The 16425-nt window shown below is 41.1% G+C and overlaps 1 protein-coding gene and 1 long non-coding RNA gene across 7 annotated transcripts in view; one reads left to right on the top strand and one right to left on the bottom strand.

The window, feature by feature from the left end:
• Nucleotides 1-6: 6 nt before the first annotated feature.
• Nucleotides 7-1586, bottom strand: LOC120714246. The gene is made up of 3 exons (XR_005691384.1): nucleotides 879-1586; nucleotides 244-327; nucleotides 7-154 (listed from the first exon to the last, which is right to left on the bottom strand). It is a non-coding gene; the product is annotated as an uncharacterized LOC120714246 (long non-coding RNA).
• The window catches only part of abch1 (ATP-binding cassette, sub-family H, member 1), a 38252-nt gene continuing 22089 nt past the window's right edge, over nucleotides 263-16425 (top strand). The window contains exons 1-7 of one of the 6 annotated variants that reach the window (XM_040000369.1): nucleotides 263-384; nucleotides 4685-4784; nucleotides 7551-7699; nucleotides 9564-9723; nucleotides 10573-10727; nucleotides 14133-14240; nucleotides 15721-15814. In XM_040000369.1, the coding sequence (XP_039856303.1) occupies nucleotides 278-384; nucleotides 4685-4784; nucleotides 7551-7699; nucleotides 9564-9723; nucleotides 10573-10727; nucleotides 14133-14240; nucleotides 15721-15814 (873 nt within the window). In that variant the 5' untranslated portion in view covers nucleotides 263-277. Of the gene's footprint in view, nucleotides 385-4684; nucleotides 4791-4827; nucleotides 5250-5271; nucleotides 7700-9563; nucleotides 9724-10572; nucleotides 10728-14132; nucleotides 14241-15720; nucleotides 15815-16425 lie in introns of those variants that run through there. The other 5 variants (XM_040000368.1, XM_040000372.1, XM_040000370.1 and 2 more) reach the window with 5 other exon arrangements.

Below are 16425 nucleotides of genomic sequence, written 5' to 3'. Positions count from 1 at the left end.
GAGATAAAAACACGGCTCCAGATAAAGAGTGTGTGCATGCATGCCTTTGTGAGGTGTTATGTTACCTGTCTGGCTCCAGGTCCACGATGCCCATCACTATTATCTTCTTCCCCGGCCGCATGCCCCCCCGGATGCGCCCGCTGAATGGCACCGTCTACGCATTGCACACATTGAATTTATTACGCACAGCCAGGAGCGAGCATCAAACAAGGACACTCGGGAAATCGTTTAAATATTTCATACCAGGAGGCGTGATAAATCCTCCTTGTCAGGTGAGATGAGGCCGGGGTTCCCCAGCGAGTCATTCAGGTGGTCTTCTTCCACATTCTTCAACACCAGTGACAAAAGACACAGGATGCAAAGTATCATTTATCGCTCTGTCAGGTAGGATATACAACTTGCATGGCTGAGGTTAAAGGCACAACAAGAGGCTACAGGCCTATCATTCAATATATGCACAAGAGTGTGGCCTCGTACGCGGCGTGCAACAACAATGACGAGGTGGCAGCAGACCTGTCATGTTGTTATCAGCGTTCCTGCCGGGAGCCATGAGTTATTATAAATGAGCCCCACATTTGGCACCATCTTGCACTACGATGGAAATGCGCACCGGCTGGGTGGCCTAGAAGAGCACACACCGCCGGTGCATTTCACCACAGCGTATTGGATTTCCCCATTTCCTCCCCGGCCACAGATGAAAGAGGAGTCGCCCTACGCTCTGAATGCGCTGCGCCCGGCGCTCCGCATTTACAATAAGCGCCGGATAATCGACCTAACGGTGCGCTTAAATCGCAACTAACAGGCCCCCCATGCACAGAAAATAAATACCAACACACGTAACCCCGGATCGGTTCCCCGAAAACCTTCAAAATACTCACTACTCCGTCCTTCTCCGCTGCCTGCACCGCCATCTTGAGCAGAATAGCATAGGATGCTGATTATCGGAGCAGAGGCAGCTCTGCCGGGGAGCGTGGTTTGTCAGCGTCGTGGCACTGACTCAGGAGGATATTCCTGTTCCTGCTCCAGTACTGCTCCTATTCTTGGGTCCTCGCGTCTGACTTGGCCTGAGAGAGAGCACAGTCACCTCGCAGGATCCCTCTGCTCCACTGAAATGGGTGGATGTCTGCTGACGTATGCTTTATAATAATTACAGACCAAAAGCTTAATCCCCGTCTGTTGGAGAAGGCTAATCAGACAGATTTCCCTCAACCCTTCACCCAATTAGACAACGCATTGTTTGGATTCTTTGGGGGGTTTCTAGGTTGGGATAACAATCCAGGACACGACTTTTAGCTGGTTTAAATAAGCGGTTACTTTATGAGACTGCGCTCGCGTGTCGTTTATCCAGTTTGACTGTGACACAGACTGGGGGGTTTTGGCCTAATTGGCCAAAGTGGGCACACTCAATACTTTGGAATGATTAAACAATACTGGAGGCGTCAGGGAGTTAAAAATAGCTACAAATGGACCTGTTTCTGCTCACTTGTGAGCCTGGGACATAATTGCTTTTCACTGAATGAAGTGGACAATCCCACTGTCTGTTCATTGACTTTTGCAACCCTCTCCGTCTTTTCTGTATGCTCTGTATCTATTCAACCCCCATCTCTAATCGTTAGCCCGACTGTTGTTTAGTTAAACTGGTCCACTCTGCCCCTTTGTGGATATTTAAAGGCATTACACGCTAAAAAAAAATCAATGCACTTTGACTTCAGTGATGCACTGATGTTCCCCTTAATCCAAAACGCTGCAGCGAGAGTACTGACAGGGTTAAGAAAGATAGATCATGTTTCTTCTATACTAGATTTTCTTATTTCTTGACAGAGAGCCAAAGTTAGAAATGAGTATATCAGAGGAACAGCTCAGGTTGAGCATTTTGGAGACAAAGTTAGATAGGCAAGGCTGAGATAGCTTGGACATGTGTACAGGAGCGATAGTGGATATTTTGAAAAGGGGATTTTGAAGATGGACCCAGAAGGCACGAAGAAATGAAAAAGATCACAGAGAAGATTCATGGATGTAGGGAAGCAGGGCCTCCAGAAAGTCTTGCGTGACAGAAGAGGATGCTAGGCTTAGGTAGAGATGGAGCTTTGACGACCCCTAGCGGAAGCATCCGAAAGACGAAGATTAGTTTATCTTTAGTGGTTCACTGTTGAATCTATCATTGAATTTAAAGTCCTTCTCCTTACATACAAAGTCTTGAATAATCAGGTCCCATCATATCTTCCAAAGGATTTGTGTCTCCTCCCAGGATCAAACTGGAGACTTTTTGTTTGTTAGCCAAGTACATAAACCCCTGCACTATTGAAACACCCCTTAACGAGTTATTAGTTCTTATTATTGTTGCAGTAATAACACTCAAATATCCTACATATATCTCTATTCAATGCATTACTCGTGCCTCTAGTCCAGGGTTGGGCAACATGTTTTTCCAGAGGGCCTTCCTGCCTTATGAAACGTCACACATTGATGACACTTGCATGGTGACAATTGAAACAAAACATGGTTTCAAGTTAGGCTGAAAATTTTACATTACATAAAAACATAACTCAAGAATCCCATTTATTCACATTTAAATCAGGATGTGTTTACATAGTCTGTCCAGTTAGGAAGCACATACCATTTTGAATCCTTTACACCTGCTTTGGTGCAAAAGAAAATGACAATGCATACACTGGAGAGGCAAAAACAAGACAAATGTCAGCAGCTTATTCAGTTTTTCCTAAATTAAACACATCCAGGCCTGCCATCACAAAAAAGATTTGCTGTGTCTCCCAGCACAGTACAAGAGTGTGGAGAATAAACCAGGAGGTGAGCTGTAACATGAAGAGATGGACAAAGAAGAACAAGAAGAGCACTGCCAGAATCCTGCAAAATGACCTCCAGCAGGCTATTAATGTACATGTGTCTGGCCAAACAGAATCCAGGAGGGCCATGTGAGGGCTGAATGCCCTTTAGTGGGACCTGTGCTCAAAGACCAGTGCCTTCCAGCTTGACTGGCATTTGCCAGAGAAAAAACAGAACTGGTAGGTCTGCCACTGTTGCCCTGTTCTCATGACAGATGAAGTTACAGGCATCTTAACATTTGGCACAGCCTCTGTAAACTGTCCAGACTCACAGAGGCTCAGTGTGAAGAGAACACTGGTGATAGCATAGAAGTTTAACTGACTTTGTGTTACACTGCGATGATCAAGTGTTCCCTTTTTTAGCAGTGTATTTAAACCAGTGGTGTCGAAGTGTAGAACAGCACGCTTCACAATCTGTACATAGTATCAGCCATCTGGTTTCATGTCCTGAACTCGTAGTCCACAACATTAAATAAGCCACAACATTTTTTCTTAGCTGTCATTAAGCATTTCTTTATATTAGACACTAACATGGAGAAGGAGCTGAATCTAAATCTCATTTTTTAATGATTTCAATGCTGAGGTCTTTCTTTAGAGAAGGATAAAGTTGTCTCCATTGCATTAAACCCATCATATGTATTAGGAGTAGCAGGCAGCCACTGTGTAGCACCCAGTGATCAACTCCAAATATAAACCAGTGCCTCAGTCAAAGACATAGTGAAAGAAGAACATGTAATTTTCTGCACAAAGGGGCCCGCTGCGCCAACATCCAGCCTTGCAGTGCTGTCAGCGCTGAGAAGCATTTTGTTCATGGTTCCTTGAAATGTAGGAAAAAACTGAAGTGTTTTAAAAAAAAAAATCATTATTTGTGGAAACAGCTATGTGGGCGATGACATTGCATGGTCATCGATTCCTTCTCTAATGTGCAATCAGGGAGTAAAATTTTGTGTTTCAAACTGTTTTTTATTTACATTCGATTTTTGCATGTATTTTAATGAAGATGCAGTGAAGAAAAATCATAACCATGATCACAAGCATTTCATATGAGTCTGAATGTGCAGTGGTTATCCTCCTCCTTGATAATTTGTGCAGTTCTCTGTAGAATACGGGATAAACGCTTCTGGTCCAAAATCCTGATTGATGATATTAATGTTCAAAGCACCGTTTGTGGGCTTCTGCGTGTCCACCCATAACTTATAAAGTGTTTAAGGTTGTCTGTCACTATATCATAGATACATGTGAAAAATAATGAAAATAAAAACTGGAATTAGAAACTAAACTGTATAAAACACAAAGTTTGTGCTACTACCAGAAACACAAACATAGGAGCCAGGGGAAATTTCCCTTCTTTCATTCCGTAACAGTCATTTATGTGTCTGTGTCACATTCAGTTTCATCAATCAGTGATCAAACGCCTGCTTGACCTCGTTTCATCTCTTGTTTTTGTGCTTCCACCTAGCGGTTATTTTTGGAACGACATCATTACAAGAATCCATCGGTTAGTTTCACTTCCGTTGCTTTTGCAGCAGCAGTTAATGTTAGAAATGCCAAATGAAATGATATTAGCAACCTGGTGAATTCTTTTATTTCTTAAAAAAAAATATTATTAATCGAGCCCCTGCAGCTGCTTACAGGCTAGTGCAGCTCCGCATCAGCTAAAGCTGGCACCAAATTCTGGGCAAATAGATCAGAAAATTGCAAACTGCATTTCTGTGCATCTGTGGAATCGTTGAAAGCAGATCAAACAGCTCGCCTGACTTAAACCTAAAAATTCCCAGAGCTCATCATCTATCTAACTCTCTCCTTCTCCCCCTCTCTCCCTCATTCTCTCTCTCTTACAGAGACCCAGCCGGTCCGGCTGTCCTCCCTGCTGCCATGGCCGCGGAGGCTGCCGGTAGGAATGATGCCACGCGTGGACCTGCAAACAGCACAGAGATGGAGGTGCGGGTAAGATGCTTTTCAAGTAGTTTGGGTCGCTGTCTTTTCGCGGGAAGCCTCCAGGATCGAGGTGGTCCCTCGACAGCAGGCCTTGGTGCGCCGCTGCAGAGATGGAGTTGGGATTTATTTTTTCATTTTGTGTCACATTTCAGGCCAGAGCTCCATTTCCCCCCGTAAAGCAGGGAGGGTGGATGAGGGTTATCTTTCAGAGGGGGGGGCAGAGAGCGACCGCTGAGCATCGCAGCGCTGCTGCAGCGCTCACGTCCTGCGTGAAAGGGAGAAGTGAAAGCGCAGCAGCTGGTCGGCTGCAGAGGGCTCGGCTTATAAATAGCCCTTCGTTGACTTCTCTTTCACAATTTTTATTCGGCAAATGTGTCTTCCTGAATTTGGAGAGATTTAAATACTGCCGTCAAGCCTGTTTTCTTCCACTTGGTAGTGACGCAAATTGGCAACAACTTGGCAGGCAAGGTAGGAAATTCTTCTTGATCAACAGAGCAGAGCCTGTTATGAATGAAAAGCGAGCCTCTGCTGGGCTGATCGAGGTCATTATCGCAGTGTACAAGCAAAAGAAGCAATGTGGTGTTTTCATCAAGTATAGGTCTGTCCATCTGGTCAGATGGGTGGAAGGGTGGGATTGCTACAAAAAAAAATGTGTTAGGAGAAAAAAAATCACGCTCTTAAAATATGTCATTAGTTTTTTTTTAATTTTATTCCCAAGTATTATTTTGGGGACATCAGAAAACATGTTCATGATTATGGAGCGCTACTGAGGTTATAGCACCTGTTAAAGTGTGTGCGCCTGTGTGCGTGCGCGTGCTATAGGCGTCTGTTCTTCATGCCTTCTTCAGTTGCTGGCTCTCAAACTCAACCTGTTCTTCCACTTTGCATTCATGCGGACGAGATGTTTGTGTCAGCTAATGTTCAAATGCTCTTTACCTGTTGACTTCAGTCTTTGGCCTCACTCCTCAGGTGCTCTTCATCCCTTCCACATCTCCCTTTTTCTCTACATCGTGTCCAATGGTGAGTTTGTGCTCCTTCAATCGGTTTGGTCTCCTCTAGATGAGGTTAGCGTTGTCTTTTTTCCAGGCCTTTCTCATATTCAGTGATGGATAGTCAGCGTTTGTTTGCATTTTAAATCAATGTGTCATCTGAAGTGGTTACAGTTGCCACACAGAATCAGGGTGACATGTCTGCAAATGTAGGCTAAAGTGCCAAAGGTGAGGCTAACCAAATGCAGCAGATTATTCACTGCAGTCTCCCTAATCTCCTTGCTGGAAAATGAGAGATTCTGGATTAAAGGAGGGAGTTTGTTGGAAACCCGTGAAAGAACGCCGTTATTAGAGATTACTGGACTCAGGATTGTTTTACGACCCACATACTTTGTCTGATGCAGCTTTGTAGTGATGCAGAGAAATTAACAGGAACATGAGAGTATGCTTGGCTGTTTCTGTGTGTTGTTTGGTCAGAAGTGAGATTTGTATTTGGCTTTTGGATGAAAGGGCAAACAACTTTCTCTTCCTGCCTGTTCAATTGTTTGGTGATTGGCTTATGAAAAATAACAGTTTGTATTTTCAGCTTCTTGCACTGAAGTCTTTCAAATCCAGCCTTGTTTCTCCTGCTGAAGGAGCTGCAACCTTCTCCAGGGGACTAAAACTCATTCAGGAGTCAAATGTTGTTACTTTAACAGTAATGATGGATATTTTATTTGTAGAGATGGCTAGGCTACACAAAATTATGCTTTTATTTTTAACAAGTTGAAATTTCCATTTTTGAAAAGCAGAAAATAGCACGGTACAGTATGGGAACATCGTCTAAACTCAATTTATTTGTGGGTCTGTAAGTGTTAAATATGTGTAAGCCTTGGTTAACTGAGGTTCTGGAGAGAATTACATCAACATGTTATGACTATAAAAAAGATACACTTATGTCAAAAGGGTGGTTTCCCCATATAAACTAACAGGTATTTTGTAACTATAAGGAATGGAAACTTCCTACTTTCAAATTCCTTGCATTTGTAAACATAACTGGCCAGTTCAGTGGGAAGATTCGTCTCTGTAAGTGGCCACTTAAATATTTTTCAAACTTGTGATGTGTTTAAGTGAAGCACATGTAAAAATTGTGGCAAATTAAGTGGTCGGCTCTTCCTGTTGGGAATATTTAATGATGGATGCACTTCATTTCAAGCACTTAATCAACAAATAGGAAAACATGTTAGAAATTAAAATGTGGCCACAGAAATTTGTTGTAGGAAACTTTTTTTTGCGGCATCTTTTAATCAATTATTTGTAGAAAGAGGAAGACTAGACAGTTATCCTACTTCCTCTTTGTATTTCAGTAAAAGCCTTCACCACAACAAAACCTTCACTTCATGTGCAGAAACGAAATGCACAAAGTTAAAACATTTACTTTAGGTTCAGTACATGGATGCTCTGTGTTTAACACAATACAAGACTTTGTGTGTCATTGCATAAACGTTGCGAAAGGTTGACTATAACTACAGATTATCTGCAGCATATTTGACATTATTTCACTGTCATATTTCCTGCTATAAATCCTTCCTTATTGGAGGAATACAAAAGCAGCGAGGTGCATATTCTCCACTAAAGAAAATATTATTTAAAGATATTTGGAAGGTTTATGCAGGTGACAATATCTATATAGACTACAGCACGAGAAATCATTGTTGTAACGTTAAGTCTGCCAATACTGAGCATGCTTTTAGACTTGCATCAGGAATGTTGGTGTTTAACAAAATGTTCTCTCTTCCAGCTGAAGGAGGGAAAAATGAAGGCTGATCTGGAGGCGCCTCTGCCGGCTGGACAGGAAGACTTTGCGATCCGGTGTCGAGATGTGTGCCGATCGTATGGCAAACTGAAGGTCCTCAACAACCTGAACCTGGCTGTGCCACAGGGACAAATGTGAGTAGATAATACCAACACAGCCTGTTAATTTAAATGGTAAATGGCCTGTATTTATATAGCACTTTACTAGTCCCTAAGGACCCCAAAGCGCTTTACATATCCAGTCATCCACCCATTCACGCACACATTCACACACTGGTGATGGCAAGCTACATTGTAGCCACAGCCACCCTGGGGCGCACTGACAGAGGCGAGGCTGCCGGACACTGGCGCCACCGGGCCCTCTGACCACCACCAGTAGGCAACGGGTGAAGTGTCTTGCCCAAGGACACAATGACTGAGACTGTCCAAGCCGGGGCTCGAACCGGCAACCTTCCGATTACAAGGCGAACTCCCAACTCTTGAGCCACGATCGCCCCATGATTAGAGCGTTTTAACTGGACAAGACTATAAATTTTCATAACAAAAGTCAAGTGTAAAAGTCAAAATGTAAATACTGAGTGAAATAGTGAAAAGCTGAAGGTGTTTTACTTCCTGTATCACTAACAGCAACAAATATTTGACTCTTTCTTTTCTTCTTGGTGAGCAGATAAATGCTTAACCTGCAAACAATGCTGACATTTCTGGGTTAGGTGTCGGGACCCAATTCAAGCTGCTCATCTTGCCTTCACTTTTGTCAAGCATCTACTGACTGATTAGCTGTTGAAAGCTTAATTTCCTGCAGGATATTCAAGGTTATCTTTATAAACATCTACATTGTTTCTCAATAAGGCCTTAATGGGAAAATTCCACTATCCCCCAGGGGAAGGAGAGCTTAGGATGACACTGCAAAGAAATTTTCAAACTGATGTGTCGGTGACAGTTCAGCTCTAAGTGCACACATTTTGCTTCTGGTGTCGCTGTGTGTTAGTTCGTTCCGTTGTCAGTTTCTTATAGATGATCTACATTCATTTTTCTCTAATATGAATCTGCATTCTTGAAGTGACAAGTATGACGACAAAGAATGGGGCCACCAAAAACGTTGACCTATACTTTGTGTGCACATGAAAGCATTGTTACATGCTTTCATGTGCACACAAAGTATGTAAGAGAAAATAAAGTCAAATGAACAACCTGGCAAATTCTTGAAGGTTTCTCATGTTTCTTGCTAGCTGGAAATATGTAAAACATGAATGTGAAAAACCAGTAAAACATGCAGACAGAACGAGTGTTACAAAACCCCACTGTGCTCTTGGAATATAACTTATATTGTTCCATTATGTTATTGTTCATTGTTTTAAACCTGAGGATAATTATCTCATTGATTGTAGAATAAGTATAGGCACTTTAACTTTCAAAATAATATAAATAATATAGTCTTTTATCAAGTTTTTCAAACTTAAACTTAAAAATGTGTTGAACTGTCATTGGCCTGTCTCCCGTCCAGCTATTTAAGCCATCAGTATTTCTAGACATACCTGATAAAAGTGCATGTGATAACAGAGTGCAGTGCAAACTCTGTGTGATGTATCTGAGACCGTTTGTAGCCTAGATATGAAAAAATAAAATTTTTGATGTATCCAAAAATGGCTCTACATGAAAACCACTTTACATTCAGCAGACATTTGTTGTAAGTTGACATTATGTATGAAAATAGTCACAAAGCCATTGCAATTTGATTTTTTTAACACTTAGCAGCATTAGCATCTCAGCGTCTTCAGAGGCTGGTATTAGACTGAAACGTCTAAAAGGAAATATCTGTCTCAGATTAGATTCCAGGAACACCTTTTTTCTAGAATGGTGAACTAGTTTCCTTTCAGTTAACTCAATAACCAGAAAGAGCAGCATTCCCTAGTCACATACTTTTGTACTGTCCCAGTGTTTCCCTCTGCAGGATCACGCTTTAAGTTTTATCTGAAATTTTTGTGATTGTGTTTTTCAGTTATGGCCTTTTGGGGCCCAGTGGATGTGGGAAGACCACACTTCTCAAATGCATTGTGGGAACTCTAAAAATCTCACGAGGTCACATCACTGTGCTAGGGAAGCCGCCTGCGTTTCCTGGCCACGATATTCCGGGGAAGAAAGTCGGATACATGCCACAGGTAAACACCACATAGTATATATTCACATTAAAATGCGTAACTTTGCTCTTGTTTTAATTTTTTTGAAATACTCATGTGCCCAAAGATCCTTAACATATTTGAATAAAGCAGCAAATTTGTTGAAGTGACACAAAGGCAGCCCTACCTGGTTTTATTTATTCTCTGTCATTTGGTTGTTCTTAAAAAGCCTGTAAACTTGCAATCAAAGTCCTTGCAGCCATTTGTCCGCAGAAGGTTTAAGAAAGTCTGTTCTGTCCAGAAAATTATCACCCCAACATCCACATCAGCTGCTTTAAAGCCATAAAGATTGTATGAAGCCTTGCTCTGGGGCTTCTGTAATTTGGCCTTTGCTGCAATGAGCCACCTGTACCTGAGTGAGCCCCATTACTGTCATTAGGTATCTGATGAAGTAGATAACACAGCATAGTATTTGTCGTCTTGTGTGTAACCCTGACCATTGCATTCATCCATGCAGGAAGTAATCTGCAACCCAGAGTGGGAGGAATGTGACACCTTGAATGTTTTCTGTTACAGCAATGCGGACAGATGCATCTTTAAACTAGCGATATATACTGCTTTCTTGAAATTGCTGTTGCATAAAAAATGTATATCTGCTGTTATGTAAGACTTTAATCCTTCAACAAAAAGTACCAGCTTTAATCCTTCCCAGGAAGCAAGAAAATAAAGTAAAAGCAGTAAGAGTAAAACAGATGCTAACTTTGTACATGTAATAGATTTACATCCACTGGTGCAGTTGTATTTGTCCTGAGGTGTGCTGGAAATGTTGGTGTTTGTGACTCAATCAGAGCATCAGATATGAGTTTCATTTTCTGCTTTTGTGCTGCACAGGAATTGGCGTTGTACAATGAATTCACCATTAGCGACACCCTGACCTTCTTTGGCCGAATTCACGGCCTGACATCTAAGGAAACCCAGGCACGCATGAACTTTCTCATTGACTTCCTGGATCTACCTCAGAAGACCAGTCTGGTCCGAAATCTCAGGTAAAAACCACATATGATGCAGCAGTTGACCTTACAGATAGAACGATTTCAAAATCCAATGAGTAAAAGCTGATCTTACCCTGTAAGGTTAAAGTTGTAAGAGTGATCATCATAAAAGCGTATACTAATATTGAAAGTGTTTTTTCTGCAAACAGTGATGTGGTTCATGGATGTTAGATTTGATGCACGGAGATGTGAGCTCATGCATTATTTCCCTAGATACAGCCAATTTATGAAGGGTAGCACTGTGCTTTTGCAGATGTCTGTGTGAAGACTTTAAACCCTTAATCTAAAATCTGTATTTATACCACAGGCTGTAAACCCAGGCTCAGTAAAACATTGTGACTTTTCTGATAAAGCACCAGGTGAAACTCAGGGGCAGTTGTACAGTACATTATATTCCCTTGATTATCACTTTCCATTACTGGTGTGAGGTTTGACTGATGCCAAGATACCCAATCAAATCTTACTTTGCAAGGCAGCTGGATTCTTGATCACAGTCATGCGATAATCTTATCTTGCCATGTTTAAAGCTGTACTCTTATACCAGAGCCACAAATGTAACTGTAGTTGTTTAAGGAGCTCCTGGCCAGTAAGGTAGCAGCCATAGACACAGTTTAGCTGTGACAGAAGACAGTTGGACAGATGGAGCAATAATCAGCCTCTGACACCAACTAGATGGTTTGGTAGACTAAGGAACTGCTAGGTTTCTAAGTGGCATAGATTGCAGCTTGTTTTTCTTCTCAGGCACTTTCTATCCTCCTTGTGCTATTGATTTTACTGGATGCAGTTAGCATATTGCAGTATCTCCATGACATAATGCTCACATTGCTCAAAAGTAATCTGGCGTACTGGTTGATAGGGAAAAATGTTTATCCCTGACTGGTTGGCAGTGGTTCCTGGAGGTTGCTGGCTGTCACTGGATGAAATCGGTTGCAAAGAAGGTGCTGTACAAAATTGCTTTGGTTGCTAGCAGATTGCCTTGGTTGCCTGTAAATTTTTAAGTTTGTCTGGATATACTCATTAGCATCTAGCCAAGTATTAATAAAACTTGAAAATGTACAACGCAAACAGGAAATGGTGAAGATTTGTCTTCAAAGTAAAAGTAGTGCCTCCATGCCATTGCCAACATGTTTCAAGGTGCAACTTTTACTTTGAAGGAAAAAAGTAAAAAATGTATCACACTTTTCAGTTTCACTACAATGTGAGAGTTGCTGGATGGTGTTTGTAGATAAATTCATCACTTTCACCTAAAATACAACCAGTTATAAGCAATGACATGGAATCTTTTGCCAACTGGTCAGGAAATACTCATTGTTGTCAGTGGGTCACTGACCAGTCTGTCGGCCTTTGTGACTGGGCTTTAGCAATCATTTTCCAAGCAACTATCATCAACATTCAGCAACCAGTTGAAATACTCATATTTCCCCCATACAAATGTCATTGCCAACTGGTCACAGATCAGTCTCATGCGTGGCCAGGGCCTTATTCACTTCACCCTACATTGACACCATGATTGCCACACATCCAAAATGGCGGAAAAGTTAATGTTGCCTGATTACTTGTAAAGTGTCTACAAAACCTCAATAGTTAGATATATTTGTCCAAATCCAATAATTTTTTGAAGTAGGCCTTAAAAACATTCAGTTTGTGTTGTCTGAGGAACTGTTGGCCGGTTGCTCCACAGCTATGGCTTAATCTTCAATGTAATCGAAGATAAATGGATCATCTGTCAACGTGCTAACTATACTAGCAAGCTATCCTGACTGCTATTTTTTAATATTTTTCAAGCAGCTCCGAATTCCTGTTTTGAAAGGTGGCCCCGGTTTGGATTTCAAGGTGTATTTTAAGTGATTTACCACAAGTGTCTTTTATGCAGAGATTTTCTCACAACAACATAAAGAACTGTCTACTGACATGCTAACTATATAGCTAGCTACACTGACTGCTTGTTAGTTTTTAAAGTCTGTCAGACTGCTGCTTGTTTTCCCTAATTTGTGCTTTCTGTAGTGTTTTGCTGATAGGATTGGTTGCGTAACCGATAGTAGATAGACACTGATAGAGAAATGGGTCATTCAATCACATGCCAAGGTTTTTTAAATGCGCCGTATGCTTCAAAATAGTATGCACAGATGACTTTCCAGATGGTTCTTTTTAATAAAGGTCAAATCAAATCTGTCAACAATTTTCTAGTTTAAGTATATAATGAAGTAGACTTGATAGATTACTCAAATTCAGAACCACAGTTAAAAGCAATGAGAATTTAGTTTAGTAATGTACTTTGGATTATTTTGCAGCTATTGTATAAACATTAGCATTTTTCTACTGTGTTTTTCATCAAGGGAAAGTTCCACAAGCCTCCCAAACTATTTTTACCCACAAATTCAAACCAAAAGTAGACAATCTGGCAACACTGGTTTGCATGCTTTTGTGTAGCCATCAAAGCAAAGGTCCCTAGAGTCCTAGGGATATTATGTGAAATTGCCTGCATATTCCAGTCTCCCCTGCTGTTCATAGGCTGCAGCAAAGTCCCTATTTTCACTGTAAAGACATCAAAGTTTGTCTTTTTCAATCTTATGTGCTTAATATACAATATGTGCCCCAAAGTAAAGAGCTTCTCGTAAGCAAGAAAGAATTTCTGATTATTCAGAAGTTGTCGCTCTGCATTCAACATCACTCCCACTTGCGTCACCATCCAGACCAAAAGTTTGAGCACCACTACATTGGCAGCTCACTTTGAAACATGCAGCATGATATTTTTTTGTGAACAAGTGATCATATCTGCAGAGTCTTTATGACTAGTATGAAGCCAGCTGCAGCTCTGTTTGCTTGTTGTTATCTAATCACAGTGTCATCCTTTGCACGTCAAAAAAGCGAGAGCAAAAAGCCTCATTCTTGAGATGACATTTGCCTTTCTGAGTTCCTGTTTTCCAATCTATGGTAATAACTCCTTGAGGCCTGTTCTTGTTTTTTTATGCTTTTTCAACCAAAAAATAAAAGAATAGTATCCTCCTTTTTACGCTCAGAAGCTTAGTCTGCATAAGCTGTAAAACCTCTGGAAATTATTGAGCGGACTCTTTGATTTAATTTATTTTTAGAAATGTTACTAATTAGTCTAACTATAAGAGATATAATTGCTAAAGCTCCGGCAGATCAATGCAAGTGGCAGATTACTTTATGGCCCTTTTATAAGAGTAATCACCATCTCCGGATTCACAACCCTGGTTCAATACAAAGAGCCTTCTGTTGTCCAGGAGGCCCTAACACCAGTTTTCATTAGAGGCTCATTTAATATTCATGGTAAAGTTGGTAAAGATTTTGCAACAGGCTGATGCCTCAGCTTGTTCTTCCCCCATCGTGGGAGAAGATTCACTCTGTTGCCCTTTGATTGCTTTTGTGTTACAGTGGAGGTCAGCGGCGAAGGGTGTCTCTCGGGGCGGCTCTGCTCCAGAATCCAGAGCTGCTCATCCTGGATGAACCAACAGTGGGAGTAGACCCTGTGCTCAGATCCAAGTATGTATAACCCGTCTGTCTTCTCCTGTATCATGCAGCACACGTGCACCGTTGTTTTCCAGGTGATGTCACCAAATATTTTCCTGCATAGAGAAATGTTTTTGAGGCGCCAGAACTGAAGGAAGATTACTACCAGTGTAATATAGTTATTTTTTGCCACTTTTGTTAATGAGAGATTTTCATAATTCATGTATAATAGATCTTTTCATTCACACATAATGAGAAATAAAAGAAAAAGTAGTTGATCCTAAAGGGCAAAATAGAAACCCTGCTGTCAAGCACAGCTAGCAAAAAATCATAAACTAAAAAAAGACATCAAATTAAGAGATTTATAAGAATGTATCATTTTAAAAATCATTTTTAAGTCTATGGCATGTGCACCAGTTCCAATCCCTTCAAAAGTCCTTACAAAAACGTATTTGTGACTTTTTTTTAAACATTTGTACAATAAATAAAACTATAAATGTTATCTTTAACCAAGCTGAGGACTCCAATACAGGACACCACTCAGTAAAGGTTTGCAGATTTCACTACAAAAGTGAGAGAATATTGCAAGGAGAGAAATGGGGAATCCAGAGGTGGAAGGCACAGATGCAGTGGTGCTAGAGGCTTGGCAAGTGAGCTGGTGGGCAAGTCCAGGGAGCACGGGGCATGTCTGTGAGTGGCGGTGAGTGGACAGGCAGAGAATCCGAGAAGCTGAGGTGATGTGCAATCTTTTGCACAGGGCGACAAACCAAGGTAAGACTAGTGAAAAACATGAACCTAACAAGAGAACGGGAAGCCTGAGCAATACTAACATACCAGTAGACAGAGCAGTCAGGCAACAAGTGAGAGGACAAGCCTGAGCTCATTTGCAACAGGTGCAAATGCTGCATTTGCACCTGTTGCAAAGATGCAGGGCCAAAAGGGCCAAAAGGAAGCCGCTTGACCAGACACACACCCAGCCTGGGAAAGAGAAGCCAATAGAACGCAAGAAGATGAAGAAGTTCCTAACTTTTGTTTTCAAGGGGCAGCCCATCAGATGAAGATTACTTAAATGGACAGTTGTGTTTTCCTATATTACGGCATAATTAAATATCTTTTTTATCCAGTTTCCTCTCTTTTGAGAGCCCACTGGCATCTTTATATTTTTCTATATAGACAAAAGTTAACACTACAGTAAAATGACATTTCCACTAAGATCTCTGCATGGATTTATCATTCTCTCTCTTATTTACCCAACAAGATGGCTAATATTTAATAAAGTTTTGATAAAAATGTGATAAAGGCTACACCCATATTCATGCATCGATAAGCAAACACTGGTGAAAGCATACTGTACCCCCCGAATGTGTTACTCCAGTGTCATTGTGTAATCACAAAGCCTCTTAAGATCAGACGGCTGGCAGCAAAGCTGTTGCCGGCACAGCTGCGATTTTGAAGCAAACTCCATTACTGAGTGGGTCAAGTGTTTCAAGGATTTCTTCTGTCTTCTTTCTAGGATCTGGCATCACCTGGTAGAGATTGTGAAGACGGGAAAAGTCTCTGTTATTATCACCACACACTACATAGAAGAGGCCAGGCAAGCCAATGTGGTGAGTTAAAAAGTTGCTGAATAAATGTGAATATGTTAAACACATAAATTAAGGGAAAATGGGACTTATTCAATAGAAAATCAGTTGTGTCTATGAATGTGTGTGTTGATTCCTGTTTTGTTTTTACTCTATAAATCGTTTGTACTTTTTGGATTTTCTTGAATCCAAAGCTCAGTAAAGGTTCACTTGTAGGTTCTCCTGTCTGTAGGAAAAACATTTTATTTTAAAGTTAAGATTAAATGGCTGGTTGGCCTTGAAGTTGAACCTTTGCAACAGAAGAATGAAATGCGTGCTTAAGACTTTGCATACTCTGAACTCCACCCTGTCAGCAAACAAATCCAGGTGCTATAAAGAAAACACAGAGAACTGAAAGCCAGGCAGGCACACACAGTCATCATCTCTTTGTAAACCTTATAGAATAGAGTCGCTCTAAAGGTCAGCAGGACTTTCCAGACTTTAACTCCTCATATTTACAACATATTTCACTCATGGTGAAACTAATGCTTGGCTCAGCACAAATCCATTCATTCACTGAGTTCATTCATTGTTTCACCAGTAATCTCCTTTGAATATATAGTCTGTAAAACCACATTTTTTCAGTATAATGTTTA

The sequence above is a fragment of the Simochromis diagramma genome, unplaced genomic scaffold, assembly GCF_900408965.1.
Source record: "Simochromis diagramma unplaced genomic scaffold, fSimDia1.1 OVJJ01000596.1, whole genome shotgun sequence".
Taxonomy (NCBI): domain Eukaryota; kingdom Metazoa; phylum Chordata; class Actinopteri; order Cichliformes; family Cichlidae; genus Simochromis; species Simochromis diagramma.
The sequence above is the reverse complement of the archived record's forward strand: the minus strand, read 5'-3'. Positions and strand labels throughout refer to the sequence as shown.